This window comes from Canis lupus, chromosome 38, assembly GCF_048164855.1.
Source record: "Canis lupus baileyi chromosome 38, mCanLup2.hap1, whole genome shotgun sequence".
In the NCBI taxonomy this organism is placed as follows: Eukaryota; Metazoa; Chordata; class Mammalia; order Carnivora; family Canidae; genus Canis; species Canis lupus.
In genome coordinates, this window is record NC_132875.1 from 836,140 (window position 1) to 862,048 (window position 25,909).

Consider the following 25,909-nt stretch of genomic DNA (forward strand, 5'->3'; position numbering starts at 1 on the left):
ATTTATAATGCATCTCATAACTGCAAGAAGTTGATCAGAAACATCTTCTCTTCTTCTTACATGTTAAACGAAGGGACGATGAGATCATGGGAAGGAAATTGAAATTCAACAATAGGTAAACAACTCTCTTTTCTTATATTAGCCAATCTTTATGGGCCCAGGAAACCAAAAACTCAGAAGGTCAATTTTTTCTTCATGAAAGATGACATAGAAGGGCTATGTGGATAAATATCTTAAGGTAATAGTGAGGAGTATTAACAATAAAACTCATTAAATCTTTTCCTGGAATTTTTATGTTAGTGCAAAAACTCATTAAGATGACCCTTTGAATGTGATGGCTTAAATACACCTATTGAAAGATCAAGATTAGCAGAATGGGCTTAAAAATCTGACCCAACTGTATGTTGTCTACAAAAATCACACATCAGATGTAGTAGTGTGGGCAGGTATGAAAGTGGCACATTCACACCTGTAAAAAGATGAGCCATGCCCTGGCTCTCATCTAAGACAACAGTGAGCTCTAAACAGATTGTGGACTTAAAATTAAAATGTAACTCTCTAAACTTTTGGAAGAAGACATAAGAGAAGATCTTCATGATCTAGGGCTAGGCAAAAAGTTTTAAAATTTGACGCAAAGCACAGAAGGTCAACAGTTAAAGCAAACAAACATTCCAATCAGAAAATGGGCAAAAGAGGCAAAGAGACATTTCAATGGAGAAAAGAGATAAGCAGCAAAAAATCACATAAAAAATTAGCCATCAGGGAAATACAGATTGAAACCACAATGAGATATCCTGCACTCGTCTCAGATGGCCTAAAATAAAGACGATGACGGCACTAGATCCTGGCAAGGAAGGGGAGAAAGTTGGGATCACTCATACCCAGCTGGTGAGTGTGTAGAATGGTACAACCACTCTAGAAACAGCTTTGTGCTTTTACATTTTTATGTATTTATTAATTTATTTTAGAAAACAAAATATGCAGTTATCCTATGTCCCAGCAATTGGACTCCTGGACATTTATTTCTGAGAAATGAAGACTCAGGTTTACATGGAAGCTTCTGCATGAATACTGAATGCAACTTTACTCATAACAGCTAGAATGGGGAGACAAATCCAGATAGCCTTCAACATCCAAGTGATTAAATGGGTACATCCATACCATGAAATACTACCCAGCATGAGTGGACTATTGTTGCACACAACCTGAATGAATCGCCGGACAACTACGCTGAATGAGAAGCTGATCCCCAAAAGTGACATACTCTATGAGTTCATTTTTACAATATGCTTGAAATGTCAAAAATTATTGACAAAGGATTGGTGGTTACCCGGGAATAAGGAAGGGGGTGGAGACAGGAGGGAAGAGGGTGACAGTGATGTCCTGCATCCTGACCGCATAGGGGCCAGTGTCCTGGCAGGTGTCACCTCTGAACGAACCTGGGTAGATGGTACCTGGGGCCTCCCTATAATTCTATATTCTATAGAATTCTATATTCTATAATCTATAGATTATAGATCTATTCTATATTCTATAATCCTCCCTAAGAATTCTATATTCTTACAACCGCATGTGTATCCACAATTCTCAAGACAAAAGATTTCATTTATAAAAGAGAAGCCTTTGGGAGTGTTTGATATGAAAACTTAAACTACTTAAATGTGTGGCATGTGTGCACATGTCCCAAATGACTTTTCAAAGGAAAGGGGTTGGCGGTGCGAATTTTATGCTATGCAGGTTTTAAGCTTTCTCTTGCCAGTGTGAGGCTTTCCTTATGTCATCACATAAGAGCAAATTAAACTCCACAGAGAATTCTTGGTAAATCCCTAAGTTTTAAGGCTATTAGGTACAGATCTCAAGGTCCCAAGAACATTATTTTCTTAAGATCACTCAAAAGCTCTAGAACTCCATATTAACTCAAGGCCACACAGATTCATTTCTTTTTTGGGAAATTCTATACCATATTTACAAATATGTCTCTAAATTGTGAAAGTAGTCTACCTGCCAGGTAGCCCTTCTAAAATTATGTTTTCTAAAAATAAAAAATAAAAAAAATAAAATTATATTTTCTAGAAACTGCAACCAATGCCCAGGCATAAGAATCTTTCCAAGTCAGTGTAACGTTAGTATCTGAGGGAATTTTTAGGAAACCTCACCCTGTGAGGGAAGGTCTGTCACTATGATGACAAAAATCCCAGACAGATCCCAAATCATGGGATTGAGCTTTGAGTCCTGCCTTCACACCTGATATATTCCAGGATTGTATCTTTGGGTCTTGATTTTTCATATTTAAAACTGACAGAAGTATCCATATTTGCATCATCTTTTTCTCCCACCAGGGGAAAGATTCTTTTCGTAGAGGAAAACGTCGACTACTTAAGAAAAGATTCAAATCAAAGGGAAGATATTAGTCATTCGACTTGTCGCTCACCTGAGTAGTGGCCAGTGTGTCTCCAGAAGCCCCTCCGGCGACCATAGCTTCCTTTTCACTGATCCAAGCCTCCTCCTCTTCGGCATTCTGCATGAATTCCAGGTACTCTAAGGATTCCTCTAGCTGACGCCCTCTGTAACAGGGTGGTGAGCCCAGGGAGGACGAGAAGAAACCAGTACTCAGGGGAGCACAGAGAGCAGCACAGCCACCGCTGCACTGGGCCACAGAACTATCGAATCTGGGGTCCTGTGAACCAGTGGAGGCCCTGGCCCCGGACATCAGTTTTGTGGCATCATCTGCTCTCTGGGAATCTTTGCTGAGGGAGGGGAGCCTTGTCCAAACATGGGGGCCCAAACATCAGAGCTGGAGAAGAGCATCAGTGAAGTAGTATCTCTTTCTACTCTAAGCACCACCACTCCTCTTATCCAATGAAGGCACCACGTGATGCTAGAAGTTTCCTTGTTTTCCCCAGGAAGACATACCTATCACAGGCAGAAATTATTCTGTTTGGATATATGGCTATAGGGTTCTCATTGGCTGTATGGTATCAGGAAGAAAATATACCTCTTTGTTCTTTTACTCCTAGGAGCTGCACACAGCACTAAGCCTGGGGCGGGGGGGGGGGGGTCATACACAGTAAAAGAGACCCAAGGGGCAGGCCCTGGTGTGAAGGATTGGCATATGAGGCCAACAATGATAAATGACAATTCCAAGTAAGCATGGGAGCAGACGTGTGTTCAGGCCGCAGAGGAGACAACCTCCCCGTGTCCTCCTGGGGTAAGTAGGGCAAGCTGCATGGAAGATTGCCATCTGAGCAGGGACTTTGATGATAAAGAGAGATGGGGAGTGGAGGGGAGCAGCCAATGCTAAGCCCAACACCAGCAACCCAGGAAGACAGCGGGGCCTCTTATTGCCAACTCACCGCGTGGTAGCCAACTCTTTGAGCTTCTCCCAGTGTTGGAAAAATTGAGCCAGCCGCTCCTGGATCTCCTCTTGCCCCACAGCAGCCTTGTCTTGCAGCCTCTGTGCCGCATCCAGCACATTCTGAAGAACACACACCCCCATGGCACATTGCCCCACAAACTCTCCTCATTGACTCATAGCTCCCTGGCCAGGTATCCAGCCCTTCCCACACTCCATGTCATTTATAAACTTCATGGTACTTGGGGGTGTCTTGAAAATCATGGGAGAATGAAGATGCCTGCAATGAGGCCCACCACGCTAAAGGTCGCCTTGTGCAACTTCAGTGCTTGCACTAGGCTGCACTCCACGATCATGGATTATTCATGGTGACACTGCTGCCGAGCCAGACCCAGAGAGGTCTTCTTCCCCTGTGGCTCAGCTCAAGAACAGCTCTTCCAGATATCCCAGCCCACGTCCTAGTCAGCAGCCACAGTGACTGGGGTGTTGAAAGTGCCCTTTACAAGGAAAAGCACAGATCCCTGTGCAGAGTCCTTCTACTCATGGGCAACATGAGAAGAGGGAAGAATGCCTGTGAGCTCTGTGCCTAGCTCCTGGGACCCTGCGTGCCACCTCCGCGTTGTGTACCATCACCCCACTTCCCATAGTACGGGAATGTTGTTAAAATACAACTCCTCCTACCTGGATGGTGGGTTCGTGGGCCACCAGCTCCCCCTCGAGGCGCTTGTGCTTCTTCAGCAAGTTCTGAACCCCCTGAAGGTCCCTCCCGTAGTCCTGGGAGCTCACTTTTAACAATTTTTCCCTGGGACCAAGGAAGGAAATGGAAAACATAGTTTAGACACGTGAGACTATCCTAAAGCAAGAGTGTTCTAAGAGTGGGTGTGTGGCTGGGGGTGGGGAGGTGGTAAATTCTGGAACACTTGGGTGTCAGTAACCACAAAGATAATTAGTACCCAAGGCTTTCTGCAAATCTTCTGACAATATAAATGAAAATAACATATGGGTTCCCACTATACCATGGCTGTCCCAGCCTTCCCGTTCGTTCCCTTGCCTATCTGTTCATCTTTTCTTCTTTGCTCAAAACGACACACTAATGTTTCTCTTTCAAAAAAAAAATGTAAAAACTGTATGCTCACAAATGAATGACCCTATGTACATATATGACCTTCATGGCCTTTATTACTTTTGCCTATTAATATCAATAACGAATTTGGGTAGAATGGGTATAGATAGCTGATACTGTAGGTATCATGGCAGTTGGATTAGTTCCAAGTGTAAAATATTTGAACAGCACCACAAAGGACAGTAAAAGACTACAGACAGGAATATATTATCTCATTGTTTCTAGAAGTTCCTACAGTGTCTTACATGCTGCCCTATGTATGTATCAGGCTTCCCCCTAATTCATTGGTTACCAGCAAGAATCATCAGATTTGTAGAAGAGGAATGTGATGAGGCAGGTTAAATGGGAATTTGATTTACTAAGATTTTCCCAATAGTACTTTTTACAACAAAAGTAGAATTAGTAATGAAACCATGGCAGGTACTGGGTAATATTGTCTTGTGTCCAGTTCGGTGATACCTACTATACACAGGATACACAAGGCATAACGTGGATGCAACTAGATGGTATTAAGCAAAGCAAAACATGTCAGATAGAAAAAGGCAAATACCATATGATTTCATTCATGTGTAGAATTTAAGAAACAAAACAGGTCATCATAATGGAAGAGGAAAAGAAAGATAGAAAAAGCAGGAAGCAAACCATAAGAGAACAAACTGAGGGTTTATGGAGGGAGGTGGATGTGGGATGGGCTAGGTGGGTGATGAGGGTTAAAGAGGGCACCTGTTGTGACGAGCACTCGGTATTATCCTGAAACCAATATTACGCTGTATGTCAACTAACTAGAATCTAAATAAAAAAAAAAAATGACAAAGATCTCATCAGTTGAGTCAGTTGTGAAGGCCCAGCTGTCTCATTCAGATATTACACATTCTATGAACCATCTAGAACAAGTGCACGTGGCTTAATTTTGTTCCCCGAGTGTATGTGAATTGTTCCCCACTTCTCCAAGCCTGTCTCCTTGTGCCTGCATACAATGAAGTAATCTGAGAAAAAAAATAAAACCAATGTTAACTTGAGGCTAAGGCAAACATGGTTAAGAAGTAATACCAGCTGTAAGAAGCAATTAGATATTTCACTTCAGTACCAAATAGGAAGGAACACGTTTGGCAGATGGTCTCTGCTCTTCGGTTACTTAAGCAGCCTGCGTTGGCGGTACATACTCTATCCACGACTCCTCATCATCTAAGTCCTGGAAGAACTGGAACAAGTCATAGGCCTCCTTCAGTTTCTCGTGGTGTGCCGCTGCCAAGTTCTGGACGTTCAGGAAACGCTCGTTGACATTATCCCTTTCCTCCACAATCTGGTCAACATTGAAAGTCCCGCTGGAGAGCAGGTCAGTGGCCAACTCATTCAGGTCGTTGAGTGCATCCTAAAAAGCCCAGGTGTATTCAGTGAACAGAATGGTACAGGTATGAGGTAGACCCTGGGGGAAGCCCGGGTGGCTCAGTGGTTTAGCGCCTGCCTTCAGCCCAGGGCGTGATCCTGGAGACCCAGGATCGAGTCCCACGTCGGGCTCCCTGCATGGAGCCTGCTTCTCCCTCTGCCTGTGTCTCTGCCTCTCTCTCTCTCTGTGTCTCTCATGAATAAATAAATAAAATCTTAAAAAAGAAAGTAGACTTTGGACTTTAACCACTAGTGCAGATTCAAAGACTGGGTTTAATAGGTTATTTTTGAAGATAGTCAATTTGATAGATATGCTCTTTTAACTCGGCTCCGATAAGGGCCAGATCAGAGGGCAGTATGAGGGATGTGACTGTGATGCTCAACCTGTCCGTTCGCCTTCTGGTATTCCCTCCCGTCCCCAACTGGAAAATGAGTGTGAATAAGTGTGTGTCTCCAACCAGGACTGTCTTCCTCATTGTACTGAATTTGATGCAGATTAGCTGGTAGAAGCTTTCAACAAAAGCTTCTCTATCCTACCATCCCGAGGCTGGCCACGTCCAGGACACACCCAGCCCCTTCTGTCTGTTTTCACACTCACGCTGCCCTTCTAGTGATGTCGGGGGGAATGTCATCAAGTCCTAAAGCTCTGAACTTAGAAAGACTTTGACTTCTTGTCCTTTCTGTGCATATCTCTGCCACCAAATAAAACTGGTAATATAAAATTCTCCAGGATGAAATTAATACCTGCCAATGTGTTTATCATTGCTCCCAAGATGCATTTCTGCTTGATATTGGAATGCAACTGAAATTCTCCACAGAATTTCCAGAGTGTATACATAATTCAACTTCACTGCACATGACATCCCCCTCTGATAGTTTTGCTCTCTATAATTATGTAAAATAAACTTCCATTTTCTTTCAAAGGCCAGATCAAATATGAGCTTTGGTAGATAGTGAATTTATGCGCATCCATCATTAAAAGGTAGACAAGATAGCTTTAGGATCCTCTTCCTTTGAATCTGCAGCTTCATGATAATTGCTAAGCAGTGACCGTTGCAGCAGCTCAGCAGCCTATGGATTTGACCTGGTTATAATGACCACTGGCTGAGAACACAGCCGGTTTGGCAAGACAGTGTTCTCAAATGGCCTCCTAAGATGAGAGAAGAGGGTCAGAAGCATTTCCATTCTGCCCAGAGCAATGAGATTCTAACACTGCTTACCTCTCGGGCCAGCATTTCTGTTTCCAAAAGCTGATGTTTCTTGAGCAAGTTTCCTGCTGAAGCCAAGTCCCTGGCCTGGTCTTTCATGGCCAGCAGTGTCTCTGCCTGGGAATAAAGGAATATGCAGTGAAGATGCCAGATGAAAACTGTTTTTAAGGAGAACATTAGCAACCATGTCCCCCAACATTTCCCAATAAAGTTAAGAAAATTGTTCATGCATAAAGCCATTTAACGGGCAAGTATTTATTAAATTCCCATGTCCCCACCATTCTGGGTATGATTACCTCTGAGAGCCAGAACTTGAAGTCCTGGATGCCTGTGTTGAACCTCTGTTGGCGACTTGCCTCATTGAGCTTCTGTCCTTTGTCAATTGTTTTCTCAAGCAAGTGGTTCCAGTGTCCTTCCAGCTCTTCCAGTTGAGTCTAACCCAAAGAAACTCGGGGATCACTATGGTCTTTAGGATCCTGAGTCCTATGACAACTTGAAAAGACACTGTAGGGGGCTGGGAGTTCATAACTAGCCAAAATCCACCAGCACTTGAATGCTGTACTTTTTAAACCAGTTATGCTTAATCTGGGAAAACAACAGGAGGTGTTGGAAGAAAGTTTGAGGAAAGGGCCCTGGCTGCTTATAGATGCTAAATGCCCAAAGTCTTGGCAGCAGGGATAGAACATGTCCAACAAGCAAGACGACACTTAGGATTTAGGTCTAAAGCTTTCTCAGAATCCTAGATACTGAGTTTGACGTAAATGATAAGGTCTGAGCATCGCGGTTTCCCACCTTCTTTGTGGACGGTCAGAGGGAAGACTGTTAACCACAGAACACACTCCGCATCCCCACCCGTGGAAACGCTGAAGGAGGAAGAGGCTTCTCCGAAGGTGCATTTAGCCCAAACCACCCTGAGCAGAATCCCTACCTTCATGGTTTCTTCATTGCCCTCACATGCATCCCGCGCAATCAGAGAGTTCCCCAAATCGAGGACTTCCTTCACCTCCTCGGCTCGGCCTTGGACCTCATTTTCAAAGGTCTGGTGCTTCAGGTATTTTCTCTGAAGGGAAAGCAGAAGCCAAATTACCCTGTAATCTAAGGAAGCAAGTTAGATAAACTCTGTTTCTAAGAAAGAGTCAATGTTCTGTTATAACTAATGGTGCCTTCTGAAAGACCCGCCCCTTCACATTAGACTTGGAAGCTCCTGAGGGCAGGGCAGTGGTCTCAACAGTGAGGAAGCGTTCTGTGTAGGGAGCTGACCCTTCACCCCACAATCTGGGTTTGTCAGAGTTTTCCAAAATTCCTATTTTGAACTTGCCTGAATGTTGGTGGGATCTTTGTAGGATTCATCGCAGGCTATGGGCAGCATCTCGCTGATCCATTCCTCCAGGTCCTCAAGGTCATGGTAGAACTTTTTGAGGTCAGTATAGTTGCCGAGTTTTGTTCTCTCAGCAACCAGCAGTTCTTTAAGAGCATTCCATCTGGGGGAGGAGGCTGGATCACTCTCTGCCCTTGACCCTCCCACCAAGCTTTGATGCCATATCTGCAATCTTCCCGTTTGCCAACCTGTCCTTTCTCCTCTCATTATTTATAAATTTTTATACTATATGTAACATAGCTATATATTATTTAGTTGTATATTATAATATTACATTTTATATACATGCATATATTACATATAATAGTGCATATTATATTGATAGATCTAGTTGTTGCATAGTCTCATTATTTTCAAATATACAGTGGCTAAGTCAGTAATTTTTAAGTTATTTTCCATGCCTTTCATTCTGTTGAGCCTGGATCAGAAATGTTCGCAAGTCACAAGATAGTTTTAGGCATTTAGAAATGAAAAGAACTCAGAGTGTGACCCCCATCCTCCATGCTAGCAAAGAGATTGCTCTGCTATGTCTTCCTTAGCTCACAAAAACACTTGCTCAGGCCTGACCTGTCCAGCACCCGTTGGAAGCGAGCAGCAATCTCGTCCTTGGCATAGTGGTCATCAGCTACGAGCCGCTCTGTCTCATGCTCTAGCTCAGTGATCTTATTTTCCTAGATAGAGGAAAAGAAAAAAATCCAGATCCCTGGGGATTAGGCTTTCAGTGCAATCCCAGACTCCCTCTGAGAAAAGAACAGAGATACCCCTTGTGGCTTCACAAGGGGGAACAAAACCAGGGCCAAAAGGTAAATGCCATGAAAATGGCTTTTAACTCAACAGGAAGAGAAATATTAATAATGACAATAAGATGGTTCTGAGTTCCTGGGGTACTGAACTCCTGGTAGGGACTCCTGTTGTACTGACTCCTATGGTACTGAGCTCCCTAAAGAACAGACTCCTCCCATGACCGTGGCAGAGGGTGACTCCTGCACTGGGTGGGATTTTGGAATAACCGGCATATAAAGTCACTTCCAATTCTAAAAGGTTGTTAGGTTGTAAAAACCTGGGCTGCAGTAAGGTGGGCTGATGCCATGAGTGAACTTGGGTAAGACTAAGCCACTGTGTCAAGCTGCCCTGTCTGCTCAGAGCTCTCTGTAAAAAGCAAATTAAGATACTTGTGAATCATAAAACTACATACATATATAGAATTTCTGTTATTATTATTAATATTCATTATTGGAATTCTTATATTAGTTATTACCTGCGCAGTGATTGCCTTGTCCAAGTCATCCCGTTTCTTCAACAAGGCCTCCAGACTGTCTAAGGAACTCTCTCCCTCTGACCTCAGGGAGTTCTCACGTGCCAGCATCCAGCCCTCAGCCTGATCACATTTCCCGTGGAACAACTATGAGGAACGAAGGAAGAGGTTATATCCAATCCAAGGGACAGAGGAAATGACTGATCCCTCTCCTATGGCACTGACATAAGGGGTCCCGTAAGGGTTGCTTATGTTCTTCAAAGAAACATTCATACCATGAATCTTACCTATACTGGACCTTTTACTCTTCCCTAAAGACACATTTTATGTTTTTATATAAGCTATATTCCATTCCCAGGGTGCATTTCCCGTATGTTGCACAAGGCAGATGCTGGCTGGTTATTTCTTTAGGACTCTCATAAACACTACCTTCAGGATGTTCATCCTTTCCCTCCCTGGCACTAATCACTCCCTCTTCTTTAGCCTCAAAACTTTCATACATTTTGTTTTATTAATAATCCCTCTGTATTAGAATGGCCTGTCTACATGTCTAATGTCACTACTTAAGAAAAAGGGTGTTATTTTACTAATCTTTGTATTTCCAGGGCTCTGCACACAGCAGGTTCTCAAAAAGAACCAATCAGCCAAACTCTCAATCAATAAATACATTATAATCACCTCATCTCATGCCAATAGTTGATCCCCACTTTGTTTGGCTCTCCTCGCAGGGATAAGAGCAAAGAACATCACAATAATGAGAGCACAATGGCAGATTGCCAAGACATGCCCGTGTGCCCACAGGAGGGCAAGCGCAGTGAAAGGAGCACCTGTAGTGACTGCAAATTTGCACAGAAGGAACAGACTAAGGCCAATCCTTCTCAATGGGGTGAATTTTGCTTTACCTGCAACTCCAGACACTGATCCAGCATCCTCTTGCGTTGTTCCCAAGCTTTCTCCAAGTCACCTTTCTTTACCCTGATCTCTTCAAGTTTTTCTTCAATTTCAGGGCTGGCACGGTGCTCACTCCTTATAAGTTCTGCACCAAAGTCTTCTAAGGCCTGGAAGGTGGGACCCTCTGCCTCCATGTCAGCACGACGCTCCTATGTTGGAAAAAGGGAGAGATTGGTAGTACCAGTGGCATCTCAGCAATGTCATAAAATGAGGGAAGTTTGGGAGGTCATGTGACTAGTAGCTGTGGATTTTGTAGCCATACCTGGTGTCGCTCTAGCAGGATCTCCGTGCCAATTAAATCATCAGCCAGCTCCTGTGATGATACTATGCCACTAATGCTACTGATCCAGTTGTCCAGGTCTCTAGAGAAATAGATGTATTGGGATTGACAAGAAAGTCTTGTAGCTCGAGAGAGGGCTGTCCGTCCTTGGCTTTTCCTCTCTAGAAAATACATCTAGATTAACACCTTGCATCTGGCTTTATTTTTTTGTTGTTTGTTTTATAAATTTTTTTAAATTTATTTTTTATTGGTGTTCAATTTACTAACATACAGAATAACCCCCAGTGCATCTGGCTTTATATGCTTCTCAGATCTTAGGTTTGTTGTTCACACTGGTTTTTGTTTGTTTGTTTATTTTAAAGATTTTTATTTACTTATCTGACAAAAAGAAAGCATAAGCAGGGAAAGCGTGAGAGGGAGAAGCAGGCTCCCCACTGAGCAGGGAGCCCAATGTGGGGCTCGACCCCAGGACACCAGGATCATGACCTGAGCTGAAGGCAGATGCTCAACCACTGAGCCCCCCAGGTATCCTGTTTGTTTTAAAAGGCAAATTTATGGGATCCCTGGGTGGCGCAGCGGTTTAGCGCCTGCCTTTGGCCCAGGGCGCGATCCTGGAGACCCGGGATCGAATCCCACGTCGGGCTCCCGGTGCATGGAGCCTGCTTCTCCCTCTGCCTGTGTCTCTGCCTCTCTCTCTCTCTCTCTCTGTGACTATCATAAATAAATAAAAAATTAAAAAAAAAGGCAGATTTATTATTGTAAATTTGTTATGCATTACTATGCTTGTGTATAAAGAATGAAAATTATCTTTTAAAAGGAAAGAGATCTAAAATATAAAGTTACAGAGATGAAGACAGATCGACACTTTCTAGAATATGGTAACGATGCCTAAGAAAAATTCCAAGGAAAAGGAAAAAACAGGGAAAAGACATAAGTGTGATAAAGATGATTTACTAGAAACCAATTGGAAGTGTGTTTTTTTTTTTAATTTTGCTAAGATTTTTTTTTCAGAATTTTACTTAAATTCTAGTTAGTTAATATTTGAAGGGTACATGTTCCCCGATGTCTATACCAGCATTATCTACAATAGTCAAACTATGGAGAGAGCCCAAGTGTCCATCAACTGATGAATGGATAAAGAAGATGTGTGACATACATTTATACCCAATGGAATATTACTCAATCATCAAAAAGAATGAAATCTTGCCATTTGCCATAATGTGGATGGAGCTACAGTGTATTATGCTAAATAAGTCAGAGAAAGACAAATACCATGATTTCACTCATATGTGGAATTTGAGAAACAAAACAGATGAACATTGCAGGGGGAGGGGAGAAAAAAGAGAGAGAGAAGCAAACCATAAAAGACTCATGATGATAAAGAACAAACTGAGGGTTGATTGAAGGAAGTGGGCGGGGGATGGGCTAGATGTGTGCTGGGCATTAGGAGGGCCCTTGTGATGGGCACTGGGTGTCAGATGTAAGTGATGAATCACTACATCCGCCTGTTGTTTACACTGTTTGACTTAATAATGTCAGTCCCTTATGCTTGAACCTATCTTCATCCATGTTATCTCTTTCAGTTCTTGCAATAATCCTCTACGGAATCCTGGGAACTCTTTTGCTTTTGGTTTGGAGATGAGGAGGTCAGCCTAGAGAATGCCAGCGATTTGCCCATGTAATCAATACAAGTAAAACCAGGCATCTGGACTAGAACCCAGACACTTACATCCTGAACCAATACGTATTCCATTGCTCTTAATAATTCTTGTTCTTAAAAAGTAGATTCTTGGGTTTGAAGATCTATCTTATATGGAATCTCAGGGAAGGTATGTCTTCATTCTTACTTTTATTCCCAGCACACATACACCGCCCCCCCCCCCCATGCACTCCATGCTGTTGATGAGACGAGGGCCCACCTCTCCCTGTTAGCAGTCAAGGGGAATGAGGAAGAGAGCAAAGGTCCAGGTCCCAGAAGGTGAATGTCAAGCTAACAGTGCCCTCATCTGCAATTCTGTGTGATGCCCAAATTGAGCATCACATACAGAGAGTCCTTCCTCTGGCTGGAGAAACCACAAACATCCACTCAAGGGCAGAAAGGCCTTTTCTTTTCTTTTCTTTTCTTTTCTTTTCTTTTCTTTTCTTTTCTTTTCTTTTCTTTTTTTCCCTTATTTTATTTTATTTTATTTTTTTATTTTATTTTTTTATTTTATTTTATTTATTTTTTAGTTGATTATAGTGGGTGCATGCATTTTATTTCTTTTTTAAATAATAAATTTATTTTTAATGGTGTTCAATTTGCCAACATACAGAATAACACCCAGTGCTCGTCCCGTCAAGTGCCCCCCTCAGTGCCTGTCACCCAGTCACCCTCACCCTCCGCCCACCTCCCCTTCCACCACCCCTAGTTCGTTTCCCAGAGTTAGGAGTCTTTATGTTCTGTCTCCCTTTCTGATATTTCCTACACATTTCTTCTCCCTTCCCTTCTATTTCCTTTCACTACAATTTATATTCCCCAAATGAATGAGACCATATAATGTTTGTCCTTCTCTGATTGACTTATTTCACTCAGCATAATACCCTCCAGTTCCATCCACGTTGAAGCAAATGGTGGGTATTTGTCATTTCTAATGGCTGAGGAATATTCCATTGTATACATAGACCATAGCTTCTTTCATAAACTCCTGTATTCACTTCGTCAAACAACTAAGTCTCCTTGGCTGCTTACTAAGCACCGAACCCTGTTGAAGAGCAGTTCACACCTTAGATTAAACGGAAACAAAACACAAGGGGCAAATACTTATTTCTTTCAAAAACAGCGTGAAAAGCAGGAGAGTCGTTAAGAGGTGAAGGTAGGAGTCAGAGTTGCTCAGAGAGGGGGAGTATTACTTCTGTGTCAAGATGAGTGAGATCTGAGATCTCGGAAAGGAAAGGAGGCGGCATCTGACTTGGAACCTGAAGTCCGAGCGGAGCCCGAGCCCACGGAGAGCCAGGAGCACCGACATGATCTGGGGGTGGCTCTGGCTGCTGCTTACTTACGTTGTATTAAAAGCTATGGTCTTCCAGACGTAACTGGGGTGGGGTTACCAAGAGCAGCTGCAGTTATTTACCAAAAGTCCTTTTTCCCCCCAAAAAAAATATTACATCGAGAGCCCCTACTTCCCGGATCCTCAATTCCAATGCTCCTCCTGGCAGACGGCCCAGTGGTGCAGAGGTGGTACTGGCCTCACAAGATGGGGTCTGCTTGCTCGACTGTGGCAATAATGTCTGGACTCTCCAGAAAGGCAACGGGAGAGCTCTAGGATTTGACCCCAACGCATGTGTGCTCCTGGCCTGGTACCCGGCCTGAGCTTCTGACACGCTCACCGAGCTCTGGCCGCACCATCCTCAACGAGCCGGTGCACCTGGCACGGCGTGTGTCTGCGCCAGTCGTGCTCTGCCACGGTTGCCCGTGCTCCTCCCGCCTTCCCGCTGCAGAGGACGTGCCCGCGCGACCGGTCCCCTGGCACAGGTGCCCCCGCCGTGGAGCATTGAGGCGCGGCCTGCCCCCGGAGATTGCCCAGCCCACGCCGTGGGGCCGCCCTGGGAGCTCTACCTGGCTTTCGTGAGGAACGTGTAGAACTTGCGGGCCTCGTCCAGGCTGTCCCTCCGATCCTGCGTGCCCCTGAGCAGGCCGTGCCAGGCCTCCGTCAGGTCTGTGGCCTGGCTCTGCAGGTGGCCTGCGGCATCCGGGTGAGACTCGCAGAGCCGCTCAGCTGTGTCCGCCAGCAGGGTCACCTGCAGAAGTGCGAGGGCTCTGAGGAGAGGCCACTCCTGCAGAGGCTTCCCCCGACCCCCCGACGCTGCCCCCGCAGACGGAGGCAGGCCGCAGGCGCCCCGTCCCCACCAGGCTGCGCCAGTCCCTCCGGTCGGCGCTGCACCTGCCCGGGTGCTCCGCCCTGACGCCTTGCCACCTTCTTCTCAGGATGGGGGGGCCGGCAGGGTGCTCAAGTGGCTGCTGACCAGGGGGAACCCAGCAGTGAACCCGGGGGCCCCAACTTTCAACACGAGGGGCTTTTCACTGTAGACATCTGCTGTGCCCTTTCCGCCCCGCGCCGTAATGCCAAGCTTGCGACTTGGCCCAGAGCGCAGCTGGCGGCTTGCAGAGGCCCTTGGAGGTGGAGCAGGAGTAAGGGCGGTCAGGTGCCCGGGAAGGAGACCCCCACGCCGGCCCGGGCTGTCCCGGCTGTGGCCCCCCCGACGGTCCACATGCTGGGGAGCCACTAGAGGGGCATCTGGGCAGCCCGGGTCATTTCCTACGGCTTCCCTCCGTGGTCGTGGTCCCGGGTGTCCCTCCGGCGCGCTTGTCTGAGGGACCGGTGCAAGGGCAAGTGAGGGGAATGGGAGGAAGGGGCCTGGGTGGACAGGAGCCCGTGGGAGGCCCAGGGCATGCGGAGCGGCCGAGGGCTCAGGCCCGCACAGGCCTGCACAGCCTGGCGCGCACGTCTCACCTTTTCCCCCAGGGGCAGGAGGTCTCTCTCGAAGGCCTCGTGCTGCCGCTGCAGGGCCTGCACGCTGAACAGGTCGGAGCCGGGATCGGCAGCGCCGAGGGCCTGCAGCTTCTTCTCCATCTGCTCCTTCGTGTCGTCCGCCTCCCTGGCTCACGAGAGTAAGGGACCTGGAGCGACGGTGCACTCCGCAGCTGGCCCAGCTGGCCCCGGGGACCGGGCCTCGGGGGAGCATTTGCTCAAGGCTCGGCCACGCCGCCTGCCGGAGCCTCCGCCCCGCGCCTGTGTGTGGCTGCTTCTCTGCCCCCAATATTCACAGCCACGTTCATACCGGCGAAGCGGTCCAGTTATGGCTCGGCTGTTTGCTTGCCCACGTGTGTGCGGACACGAATGTGGAATCACACACAGACTTGGGACCAGACATAAAAAATGGCCAAAGGATCGGTGAGGGCCAACGTGGCCCGTGGCTCGCCGCTCCCTACTGCAGCTCACAAAGCTGATTATGCTCACTGGTTGTCTCCTCTCCAAGTCTCGCTACCTTTCGTGAAAACTGCTGATCATGCACCAGGGTCCCCTAGCACCCAGGCTCGGGGATTAGAGCAAGTCACCTGCGAGGACACCGTGGGCCGAGGAAGGAACCTGCTCCAGCATCCCCTGCCCCGCTCCGATCTCCGCCTCAGCCTTGTCCTGCCAATGGCCCTGCCTCCCCTGCAGCAGGCCGACTCGGGGCTTCGACGCTTTCTAGGGCGGCACTGCCGCTCAGGGTTACCTGCTCACCTTTGAAACACCTGGACAGCGTGGGCGCTGCCCAGCAGCTGGCGCTGCTCCTCCGCAAGCCTCTGCAAGGAGTCCCAGCGGGTATTCAACTCCTAAAAGACGCAGACACAACAGGCGGTAGCTGAGGAGCTAACTCTGCTCGCTCGGGGCTGCCCGAGAGAGACCCGGAGAGGCCTGAGTCATGCTGTGTTGTCACGTCATCTCCTTCGGAAGCTGCACAGGTTTCCTCCATCCCCGGAGCACCTGCGCTTGGCCCTTCATCCGTGCCGTTGAGAAAGGGGTGAGCGTCCGTCCCAGCCTGATGTTTCAGTGCGGGGGCCCCCCTAGGGAGCCACTGGTGCTCGCCGCTACAGAGACCACAGCCCAGCCTCCAGGAGACGAGCGGGCGTGCTACCCTGGGAGTCAGCCGCCATCATACCCCACATCCTGAACCCACCACACCAAACAGCCACTTAGAGCTCTACTTTCTGTGGGAGTAGCTGAGTTGTTCCTACACACACCCCTTCCCCCTCCGACCACACATCAGCCACCAGAAAAGAGGCAGAGAACTCATCTTCCCTGGCTTAGGACAACCCAGGGAGTTAGACTAGGCATCCCACTCATGTTCACTCGATCTTTTATAGGTCTCAAACTTTTTTTTTTTTTAAGATTTTATTTATTTTTTTAAAGATTTTATTTATTTTTAAGATTTTATTTGTCCCCATAGCCACCAGTCTGCCCAGGATCCTCTAGTAACACCGTCTTTCTTCCCACAGGCGGTTTGAGGGGCTCAGGTGAAGAGTCAGGGACAGATGACAGCATGGAAGTGGTATAGGATTGGGGGCCTTTGTCCTAAGAACAATGGGAAAATGAGGGGATGGGGGTATCATGATCAGATCTGCATCTTGAAAACACAGACCCTGGCCACCAGAGGAGAAATTGGAGGAGTGTTAAGTCAGCCCTGGCCCTGGCACATGCCCCTCGTTGCTCATGGGTTTGAGCTCCTAGGTCTGCAGCCCTCCTACCAACACTCTTTCTGGGTGGATTGCTGGGGATCTTTTTTTTTTTTTTTTTAAGATTTTATATATTTATTCATGAGAGACACAGAGAGAGGGGCAGAGACACAGGCAGAGGGAGAAGCAGGCTCCATGCAGGGAGCCCGACATGGGACTCAATCCCGGGACTCCGGGGTCATGCCCTGGGACGAAGGCGGTGCCAAACCACTGAGCCCCCCGGGCTGCCCCAATCTTAATCAGGTCTAGGATGTCCCACCTCCCGTCTGTATTGACTTATGTTTTTCTCCTTTCATCAGATTTTATCAGTGCCTGTCTCTTGCAGTCTGCTCTCCTGACTAACCCCTTCCACCCTCACAGCTTCTTACCTACATTTTCTTTGCATTCGTGTATCTGAGCATGAACTTTCTGTGTCTGCAAGTGAAGATGGGGGGAGGTGGGAGGCATGTGTTGCAGTGTATAGATTTGAGGTCAATTTAAATATATACATGGCTGGACTGTTTGAACTGTCACCTTTGACCTTTCCTGAAGCCAGCTTTATACTTTGGCCTGTCCTAGCTGACCCGTGAAATATGAAGTTGAGTGTATTTAAGTGAGGTGTGGACCCTCCGCCCTTCCTGGAGCTCAGCCTGGCAGCGAGGGTCCCGGAAGAGGCTTTACTTACCTGTCGTATTTGAGCTCCTTCTGGTGTTAGAAGCTTTTCAAATAGAAGATCATCTGCCACCTTGTTGATATCCCTCAGCCGAGGCTCATTGGCCTTCAAATCCTGGGTGGGAAAATTTGTCCAAAGTGGTATAAATCCTCTCCTCAGGATACCTGCCTGCTCATCTCTGCCCCGATTTGGCTAAATATCAATATCACTAATGTCGCTTGAGATGCACAAGAAGCTGCCCCGCTCCCCCCGCCACAGAGAAAAGTCCCTTTACACCCCCCTGACCCCCAGGGACTAGCAAGAACTTGGCAAGAGAGCCGCCATTTTTCTGGAGTGTGGAGCATGTCCAATGTTGGAGAGTCCTTAAAAATCTCTCCTGCGTTAAATGATGCCATCAGTTTATAGCAGCAATGTCCACAATAGCCACACTGTGGAAGGAGCCTTGGCGTCCATAGAAAGATGATGGATAAAGAAGCTATGGTCTATGGATACAATGGGATATTCCTCAGCCATTAGAAACGACAAATACCCACCATTTGCTTCGACGTGGATGGAACTGGAGGGTATTATGCTGAGTGAAGTAAGTCCATCGGAGAAGGACAAACATTATATGGTCTCATTCATTTGGGGAATATAAATAATAGTGAAAGGGAATAAAGGGGAAAGGAGAAAAAATGAGTGGGAAATATCAGAAAGGGAGACAGAACATGAGAGACTCCAAACCCTGGGAAACAAACTAGGGGTGGTAGAAGGGGAGGTGGGGGGGTGGGGGTGACTGGGTGACGGGCACTGAGGGGGGCACTTGACGAGATGAGCACTGGGTGTTATTCTATATGTTGGCAAATTGAACACCAATAAAAAATAAATTTATATTAAAAAAATGATGCCATCAGAGGGTTCTCTACCTGAACCGTGTCCTGTGCTTTCCTGCCAACACAAACTCCTCTGCCTTCTAGAGAATTTCACGGATTACGTTGCAATCTGCTTGTGTTAAGGGGTTTTGTAAGAAATAGCTCTGGGTAGCTCATCACGATGCCTATGGGGATGATATCGTCTGTTACATGGTACAAAGGCCTCTGTATGAGCTTCTTCGTGGGAGTGTCGTTCTTGGAGTTCTTTTATAATTTTGTCCTTGCCTCCCTTTCTTTCACTTTCCTCCTTCTTTAAATATTCCATATGTGTATATATGATCCCTATCTATTTATTTATCTATCATTATCTATCCATCCATCCATCATCTATCATCTATCTATTATCCATTTATCTATCTGTCTATTGTCTATTATCCGTCTATCCATGTATCATCTATCTACCATCTATCTACTTATCTATGCATCATCTATGTGTCGCCTTGAATTCTATGTGGAAGGCATCACAAGAAAAAGAAAGCAAGGAAGAGGTTTATATTCACTGCTAGATAACACATGGAATGAATCTGTGAGAACAAAAAATGGAGGGTTTTAGGCAGGCAGAAACTTAGGAACTCTCCAGCTGTAAAATAGGGTTGTGCTTTCCACCTTCCCACTTCAGCTTCTGCCTCATAATTAGAGCTTCTCAAGAGTTCTGCAGCTCCCACCTCAACCTGGGATCCCAGAATTCAGTACCGCATGGGGCAAGTGCTGAAGAACTCAGGGAGATCAGCACTCCTGTGGGATCAGGAATTGCAGGCTGCAGAGCCAGGGCCACTAGTCTCCTCTGTATTTTCCTTCCACCTCTGAGACCCAGAGGGAGATTTGAGATGTAGAACTCTCAACTGCTCTGGAAAGGATATTTACCAAATGCAACTAATGCATTTGAGGAGCATTGGTTGAGGAGCCACTTGGGAGGAGATGTGGAATAAAAGGAAGCAGTGGTCACTGTCAGAAAGCCACTTGGAAGGGAAGGTTGCTTGCTCTCACCGTTTGGAACTCGTCAAATTTTTTCTGCAGCTCCCAGACATCATCGAGTTCCACCCCAGTGTTCTCCGCCTTCTTCTCTTGGATCCACTCCAGCATGTCGCCTGCCTCGTAGGCCAGCAGAAACTCGTTGTAGCGTTGCAGTAAATGACGCCTGCGCTCTTCTGCTCTGTCAAGGAGGGAGCGGTACCTGTGCGCAGGAACAGAGTGGGAACAGTCTCCTGAAACGTGGGGGAAGCACAGAAGAGTGGAAGCAGGGAGGGTGCAGGGAACAAGAAGGAGACAGAGGAGAAATCAAAAGAAGACCAGAGGGAAGGAGGAAATAAACCTGGGGAGGAAACAAGCATTGAGAGCGGAGAGACGAATACACTGGAAATAATTTATTTCCATTAAAAATAATACAAAATTCCAATGTTCCAATAGCGTGACAGGCATCACCCCTTCCCTGTTCTAGGTGTGGGATTTTCACACGCCTGCCGACACTGGATGAGAAGCAGCCTCGTACAGTAAACTAAGTTCACACGGACGTCAGACGGCTTTCCATAACCCTCAGAGGTCCTGCCAAGTGCCCGACCTCAGGCAATTGACTTAAGGTTCTCAAACAAAATCCGAAGTATTTCAAGGACCTGAAGTTTACTTTTAGCTCCTAAAATCTGTGACGTTACGACTGCATCGCTAATCTTAACAGCTGCAGAGTCATGAGAAGTGTCTCTGCCAGTAGTGCCTCTACAACTTACTGGTTCTCGATGTCTTCCTGGCGCTGGGCAATGGTGCTTAGTTCTTCTTGCTGCCGCTGGGGGGGCATGGGAAACTCATCTTGAGTCAGTTTCTTGACATAGACAGCAGGCACAAAGCCTTGGTGGTCGCCAGCTTCCACTTTCCACCAGTCCTGAAGGGAGAGAGAGCCCCATTCCCTCCTTAGTTCTTGGAAAACCACAGATAGGAGGGGCTCCAACTCTCAGAACTAAGTCCATAGGCCCGGGAGCAGACTGAAGGCACAAGAAACAAGCCATTGCTGCTGATGGCCGGCATGGGCATCTCCTCTTCACCCCTCTCCCAGAGCACCTAAAACTTGTGCATGGATGGCCCTGGAACTCACTTATGTGGATGTTTGGTGTTAAAGTATCACCCTGGGCCCCACAGAGCAGTTTGGGATGTCACTGAACTAATACTCTGGAGTCAATGTCCTCGGAGCACAACAGGATGACAAGGGAAAAATCTGAGCAAAGACAAAGCGGGACTGGCACACAGCTTATTTCATCATGGAACACCCATCCTCCCTCTCAAAAATTCGCTCACTCTTGGGGCAACAACATCCCAAACTCTCTTCTTTTCTCCCCAGTAATTTTTGGAAATTATTAGGATGTGAAAAGTCCTTTGAGCTTTCACAAAAAGAGTCATATTTTCTCCCTTTTCTCACAGGCTCTTTCACAGATCTGTTCCTCACACATTAAAGAAAACCAGTTGACATGAGACTTCTCTTTCTTCAGGTTGCTCCTCATCCAGCCCATGTGGTTCTAGCACTAGGACCACTGGGACAGGAGAGGGACAAACAGGTGACAAGAAAGGGGTAGTTTAGTATTAGGGAACTGCCATTCATCACTTCTTTGTCTTTGGGCTTCCTACTTACTATGCTCTTTGAGTCTTCATTTTATTAAGTGTAATTGGTCTTATAACCCCAAAGGATATATACAGGATCTCATGCAGTATCTTGAGGAAAGATATTACTGAATAAATTATAGCTATTTAAGAGAGGCAGCAACAGGAAAATGTTGTTTGGCTAAAATACGGCTACCTGCAGGGCCGGGAGAGCTGACTACTGAAGAGCTGTCTTGCCAATGGGAAGCAGGTTAGAAGGGAAAGTCACCTTGTTGATGGAACTGAGCAGAGTTAAGACATCATCTTTCTTCATGGTGACTTCTCGGTTGCTGCGGGCCTGGAAGTCATATAAGGCCACCACCCTCTGTTCTCGAGCCACTCCTTCCACTGGCGCAGGCTGTTGTTGCTGAACAAAAGAGGGAGAGGATCATGTCTGTCACCTGCTGGAAACACGTCCTATACAGTCTCTACACTGTCCCTGGAGCTGGAGCCTCCCACGCAGCTACCAGCAAGACAGAGATTGCGACATGTTCGTGGAGACGCGGCTCCACCCTGACGCTTGAAGGGCACGCAGGCCGGGAAGTACGAACTCAGAATGAGCAAGTGAGCATGTAGTTTGTCAGAAACAAATTAAGCGCTCTAGGCCTCCGGTTCGTAAAGCAGGTAATAAAGGATTATATGCGTCAACATTTCAGAAGATTATTTGAGAAAGTGAAAGACCCACTATCTCTCATCACCTTCGGCATTTCCTGGGCCTCCACTGACAACACTCCCAACCGCTTCTTCATCTTTAAATTATTGCGTCAAGAAAATGTGGACTTTTTTTTTTTTTGAGAGGTGGGTGACCTACAGCACAGGAAAGGCCACAGAATTATAAAAACAGACACCTGGCCTGAGATCAAAGATCTTGGATCTCTCTCTAGCAAACAGCCTGCTCTCCGAAGTATAGCCTTCTCTGACTGACACTTTCTGCAAATGTACCTCTGAGAGGATGAACAAGAATACCACACCTCTTTGTAAGCGATGGCCCACCCCGGCATCAGATTAGAGCAGAAGATGTGTGCCTCCCCTTACAGACTCAGCTGACTTACATCCCTTGAGTATCGTGTTTCCTCAGCACACACAATGCACACATCCATCTGTCCTTGCTTAGACTTCACCATACAGGTAGAGGGAGACACAGCACGCAGGCTCTAAACACACATGGTGACCTGGAATGCGGTGCCTATGTCTGTTGTCTACTCCTAGTGTGTGAGCGCAGAGCCTCTCCTTAGAAAGATGGTATCAGGTGTCTCTCTTTTTCCTTCTGCTACCCCAGGGAGGTGCCTCCGTCACTCAGTGGGTCCCAGCTTTGCCACTTTCCAGGACAAGCTCTCACCACGGGCTAGGGCATCCTCACACTTGCCAGCATTTGCATGACCCATTTCCGAAATACACCTGATTATTCTGTGCTTTGGTGTCTTTGCTTTCATTGTTTAATGAGTAGAAAAGCCCTTCTTCTCTTCATCTGCACAGTAAACCAACTTAAAAAAAAATCCAGAAAATCAAAATTTAAAAAAAAATTCAGGGGCACCTGAACCCCTGACTCAGTTGGTTAAGCATCTGCCTTCAGCATGGGTCATGATATCATGGTCCTGGGGTCAAGCTCCACATCAGGGTCCCTGCTCAGTGGAGAGTCTGCTCCTTCCTCTCTCTCTTCTCCTGCTCATGCTCTCTCTCTCTCTCTCTCTCTTAAACTAATAAATAAAAAAGAAAAAATAACTCAGATAAAGTGGTTCACCTCAGCTATAAAGATCTTCCTACTTTCCAACATTCTTATTTCAAGAGAGGAGAACACTCCTTCCTCTGAGACTCTTTCTCATGTCCATATATCTGTCATATGCACTTACTTGCTGAACTTTCTGATCTCCTAATAGACTGCAATTTTCCTGGGGTCAGAATTATTTTTTATTCAAGCTTGCGTACAGTCGACATTTAATAAGTGTATAAAACAACCAAGAAGAAAGACAAGGAATCAGGAAGGACTATAAGAAAGAAAGGTGTATATAAAGGAGGCAGGTAAGAAACAGGGATGGGAATGTGAAAGGTAGGAAGATGGAAAGCGAGAGTACATCTATGAGCATGTGATCACACTCACCCACCGAGAACCCCTTGTGGACTGAATCTCTATAAATGCTACAAAGAGGTTACAATTCCTGCTTATAAGCAACAGAGAAATTAGTCCTTTGCATTGTTTCCTGGGCTATTAGAAGTAAAAGATGGTAATAAAGAGAATCCCATTTAGTCTGGGGGGAGTGTGGTACCTGGCGTGTCCACGCCTTCTCACCTGGCAGGCCACTGCCTGGTCCCGCAGGGCTTGCATGCTGTTGCCAAATGCATTCAGGTCCACCAGGAAGGCCTCATGCTTCTTTAGGAGAGCCTAGATTTGTTGATGAGAGATGATTAGAAGTGAAGACCGGAGGAGCACTAAGCATTCCTGGGGGTCATTCAGCTATTAATTTGGGTTCCCTCAATTGTCCTAATTCCTAATAAGAGACACTTTCCGTCTATAATAAAGAGGTTATTTTTTAACTCTAAATTTGCAGATATCAGAAAAATAGGAGTTAAAAAATCAACAATTTCAATATATTCAATACGTTTGCTTTAAAGTCAAAATGGCACAAATGTTAGACACACATCTTCGCTAGGACAGGGTGCTGCTGCTGATGTTATTTTGTGGGATTAAACACTAGCATAGCTTTGGATGCCCACTGCAATTATTTCTAGTGCTGAAGGTTTGTTAAAAACTATACTGATTTACTACAAGACAATGAGTAAAATGAGAAGTTGACACAGAGGGTAACTATGACCTTTGAGATTCTTCTTGCTCCAGCATGTCTGTCTGATTTTATGTCAATAAAATAAATAGTGTATTTATCTTAGAACCATGGTTGGTTTATGAAATTCCATGATTATACCGGGAAATTTAGGATTGGACCAAGGTAAGTATGGATCCCTAGTCACACTTTTTCAGGTTTAGACAATCTTTAAGGAATCTATGAATCTCTGTGGGATCAGGAAAATGTAGTGTACCTTTCAGGATTTGTGTCAATTCTGAGGTTATCCCAACTGGTGAAGACCAAAAGTTACCCCTCCGGAAACCCCAAAATAATCTCACAGAACCTGTAGCTATCTCATAATCTAATTTGGTACTATTTGGTGAGTACTAGACAATGTCCACCCCCATGCCCACCTTACCCTAGCTGCTTCTTCATCAGCCCCATAGTTAGTGTTGTCTACAATAGGTTCCTTCTCTTGAATCCATGCTTCTGCTTCATGCAGGTCAGCCAGGTACTGCTGGAACTGGACATTGGCTTCAAGATCATTCTGCCGTCTAGCAGCCCGAGCCTGCAGAGACTCCATGTTGTCATTCAAACTCTTTATCCTAGAGGCCACTTCATCTGCAGCAAAGTGCCCTATGGAGTAGTTATAGAAAGGGTAAGGATTAGCCTCATTTACATCACTATACTTTAATCCTCTTGGTGACCTGGGAGAGAGAAAGGGAGGCATGAGGTTCTGGCTACCTGCAGTCAGTGTGGCAATTTACCTAAATTCCTGGAAGTTAGAATGACCTGAGATTGAGCTTGAGTAGGTGCTCCTGGAGGATGGGTGTGCATGGGTGGTGATGAAGGGGGTGGTATAGTCTGTGATACACAGACCTGAAAACAGAGAACCTAGGTGTGGGTTCTGCTCCAAAAACATGTATTCTCTAGAGCAAATAAGAAATCCAGCAGATTGTCCCAAAGGGATTTATTCTCACAGGACCTGTTCTCCCACCTTAACTAGAGAACAGGACAGACCGCAAGATCCGATGATATTCAGACCACAGGCAGAAAATTGTGACTCCTCAGAGAAGGAAAAGAAATGAGGTGTGCCCTCAGGCGCAGGGCAGTCTCTGGGCTGTAGTGTGGGGGTCAATGCCAGGTAGACCTGGCTGTCACGCTGAGCTGAGCGGCAGAGGGAGCTGGGGCGGGCGGGATGGCCGAGAAGGAGCCTGCCTCACACAGATGGAGCCTCAGAGGCTGCAGGGGGTGCCCTCGCCTGTCTGACTGATTGATGACTCCTAACACACATGTGTCACGAGACTCCTCAAAGTGAGGACAGGGGGACTGAAAAGCAAGAGGCCAAAATACCGGAGGCTCACATAGGGCTGTGGTTAGTTAACATCAGCTCCCACCAAAGCGGACTGAATTATGCTCTGGTGGTGGACTCATCACGAAATCAGTTCCAGGTTAGAGTGTTCCCTGGAGGCTCCAAGAGGCTCAGTGATCGCCAAATCCAAAAAACAAAGAAAACCGCATCAAGTTATACTGTAATCAAATTTCTGAAAACCAGTGATAAAAAGCTTAAAAGAATAACAGAGGAAAGAGACACATTACACACAGGAGCAGAGATTGGGAGAGCAGACTTTGCATCAGAAACCCCGAGTGTAAGAAAACAATGCAGTAGCATCTTTAAAGTCTGGAAAAAGAGAAACTGTCAACAAGAATTTACGAAGTCTTTTAGACCAACAAAAGCTTAGAGGATTTATGGCT

At 46.2% G+C, this 25,909-nt stretch overlaps 1 protein-coding gene across 1 annotated transcript in view; it reads right to left on the minus strand.

Moving 5' to 3' along the window:
* The window catches only part of SPTA1 (spectrin alpha, erythrocytic 1), a 67,160-nt gene that overhangs the window by 15,933 nt on the left and 25,318 nt on the right, over positions 1 to 25,909 (minus strand). The window contains exons 19-39 of the mRNA XM_072814439.1: positions 24,573 to 24,790; positions 23,662 to 23,754; positions 21,604 to 21,741; positions 20,474 to 20,625; positions 19,740 to 19,926; positions 17,854 to 17,955; positions 16,198 to 16,289; positions 15,424 to 15,568; positions 14,529 to 14,710; positions 10,916 to 11,015; positions 10,605 to 10,802; positions 9,706 to 9,849; positions 9,015 to 9,118; positions 8,388 to 8,550; positions 7,998 to 8,129; positions 7,366 to 7,503; positions 7,082 to 7,186; positions 5,639 to 5,847; positions 4,034 to 4,154; positions 3,354 to 3,475; positions 2,432 to 2,564 (exon numbers count right to left, since the gene is read on the minus strand). Coding sequence (XP_072670540.1) covers positions 2,432 to 2,564; positions 3,354 to 3,475; positions 4,034 to 4,154; positions 5,639 to 5,847; positions 7,082 to 7,186; positions 7,366 to 7,503; positions 7,998 to 8,129; positions 8,388 to 8,550; positions 9,015 to 9,118; positions 9,706 to 9,849; positions 10,605 to 10,802; positions 10,916 to 11,015; positions 14,529 to 14,710; positions 15,424 to 15,568; positions 16,198 to 16,289; positions 17,854 to 17,955; positions 19,740 to 19,926; positions 20,474 to 20,625; positions 21,604 to 21,741; positions 23,662 to 23,754; positions 24,573 to 24,790 — 2,978 coding nt within the window. The remainder of the gene's footprint in view (positions 1 to 2,431; positions 2,565 to 3,353; positions 3,476 to 4,033; positions 4,155 to 5,638; positions 5,848 to 7,081; positions 7,187 to 7,365; positions 7,504 to 7,997; positions 8,130 to 8,387; positions 8,551 to 9,014; positions 9,119 to 9,705; positions 9,850 to 10,604; positions 10,803 to 10,915; positions 11,016 to 14,528; positions 14,711 to 15,423; positions 15,569 to 16,197; positions 16,290 to 17,853; positions 17,956 to 19,739; positions 19,927 to 20,473; positions 20,626 to 21,603; positions 21,742 to 23,661; positions 23,755 to 24,572; positions 24,791 to 25,909) is intronic.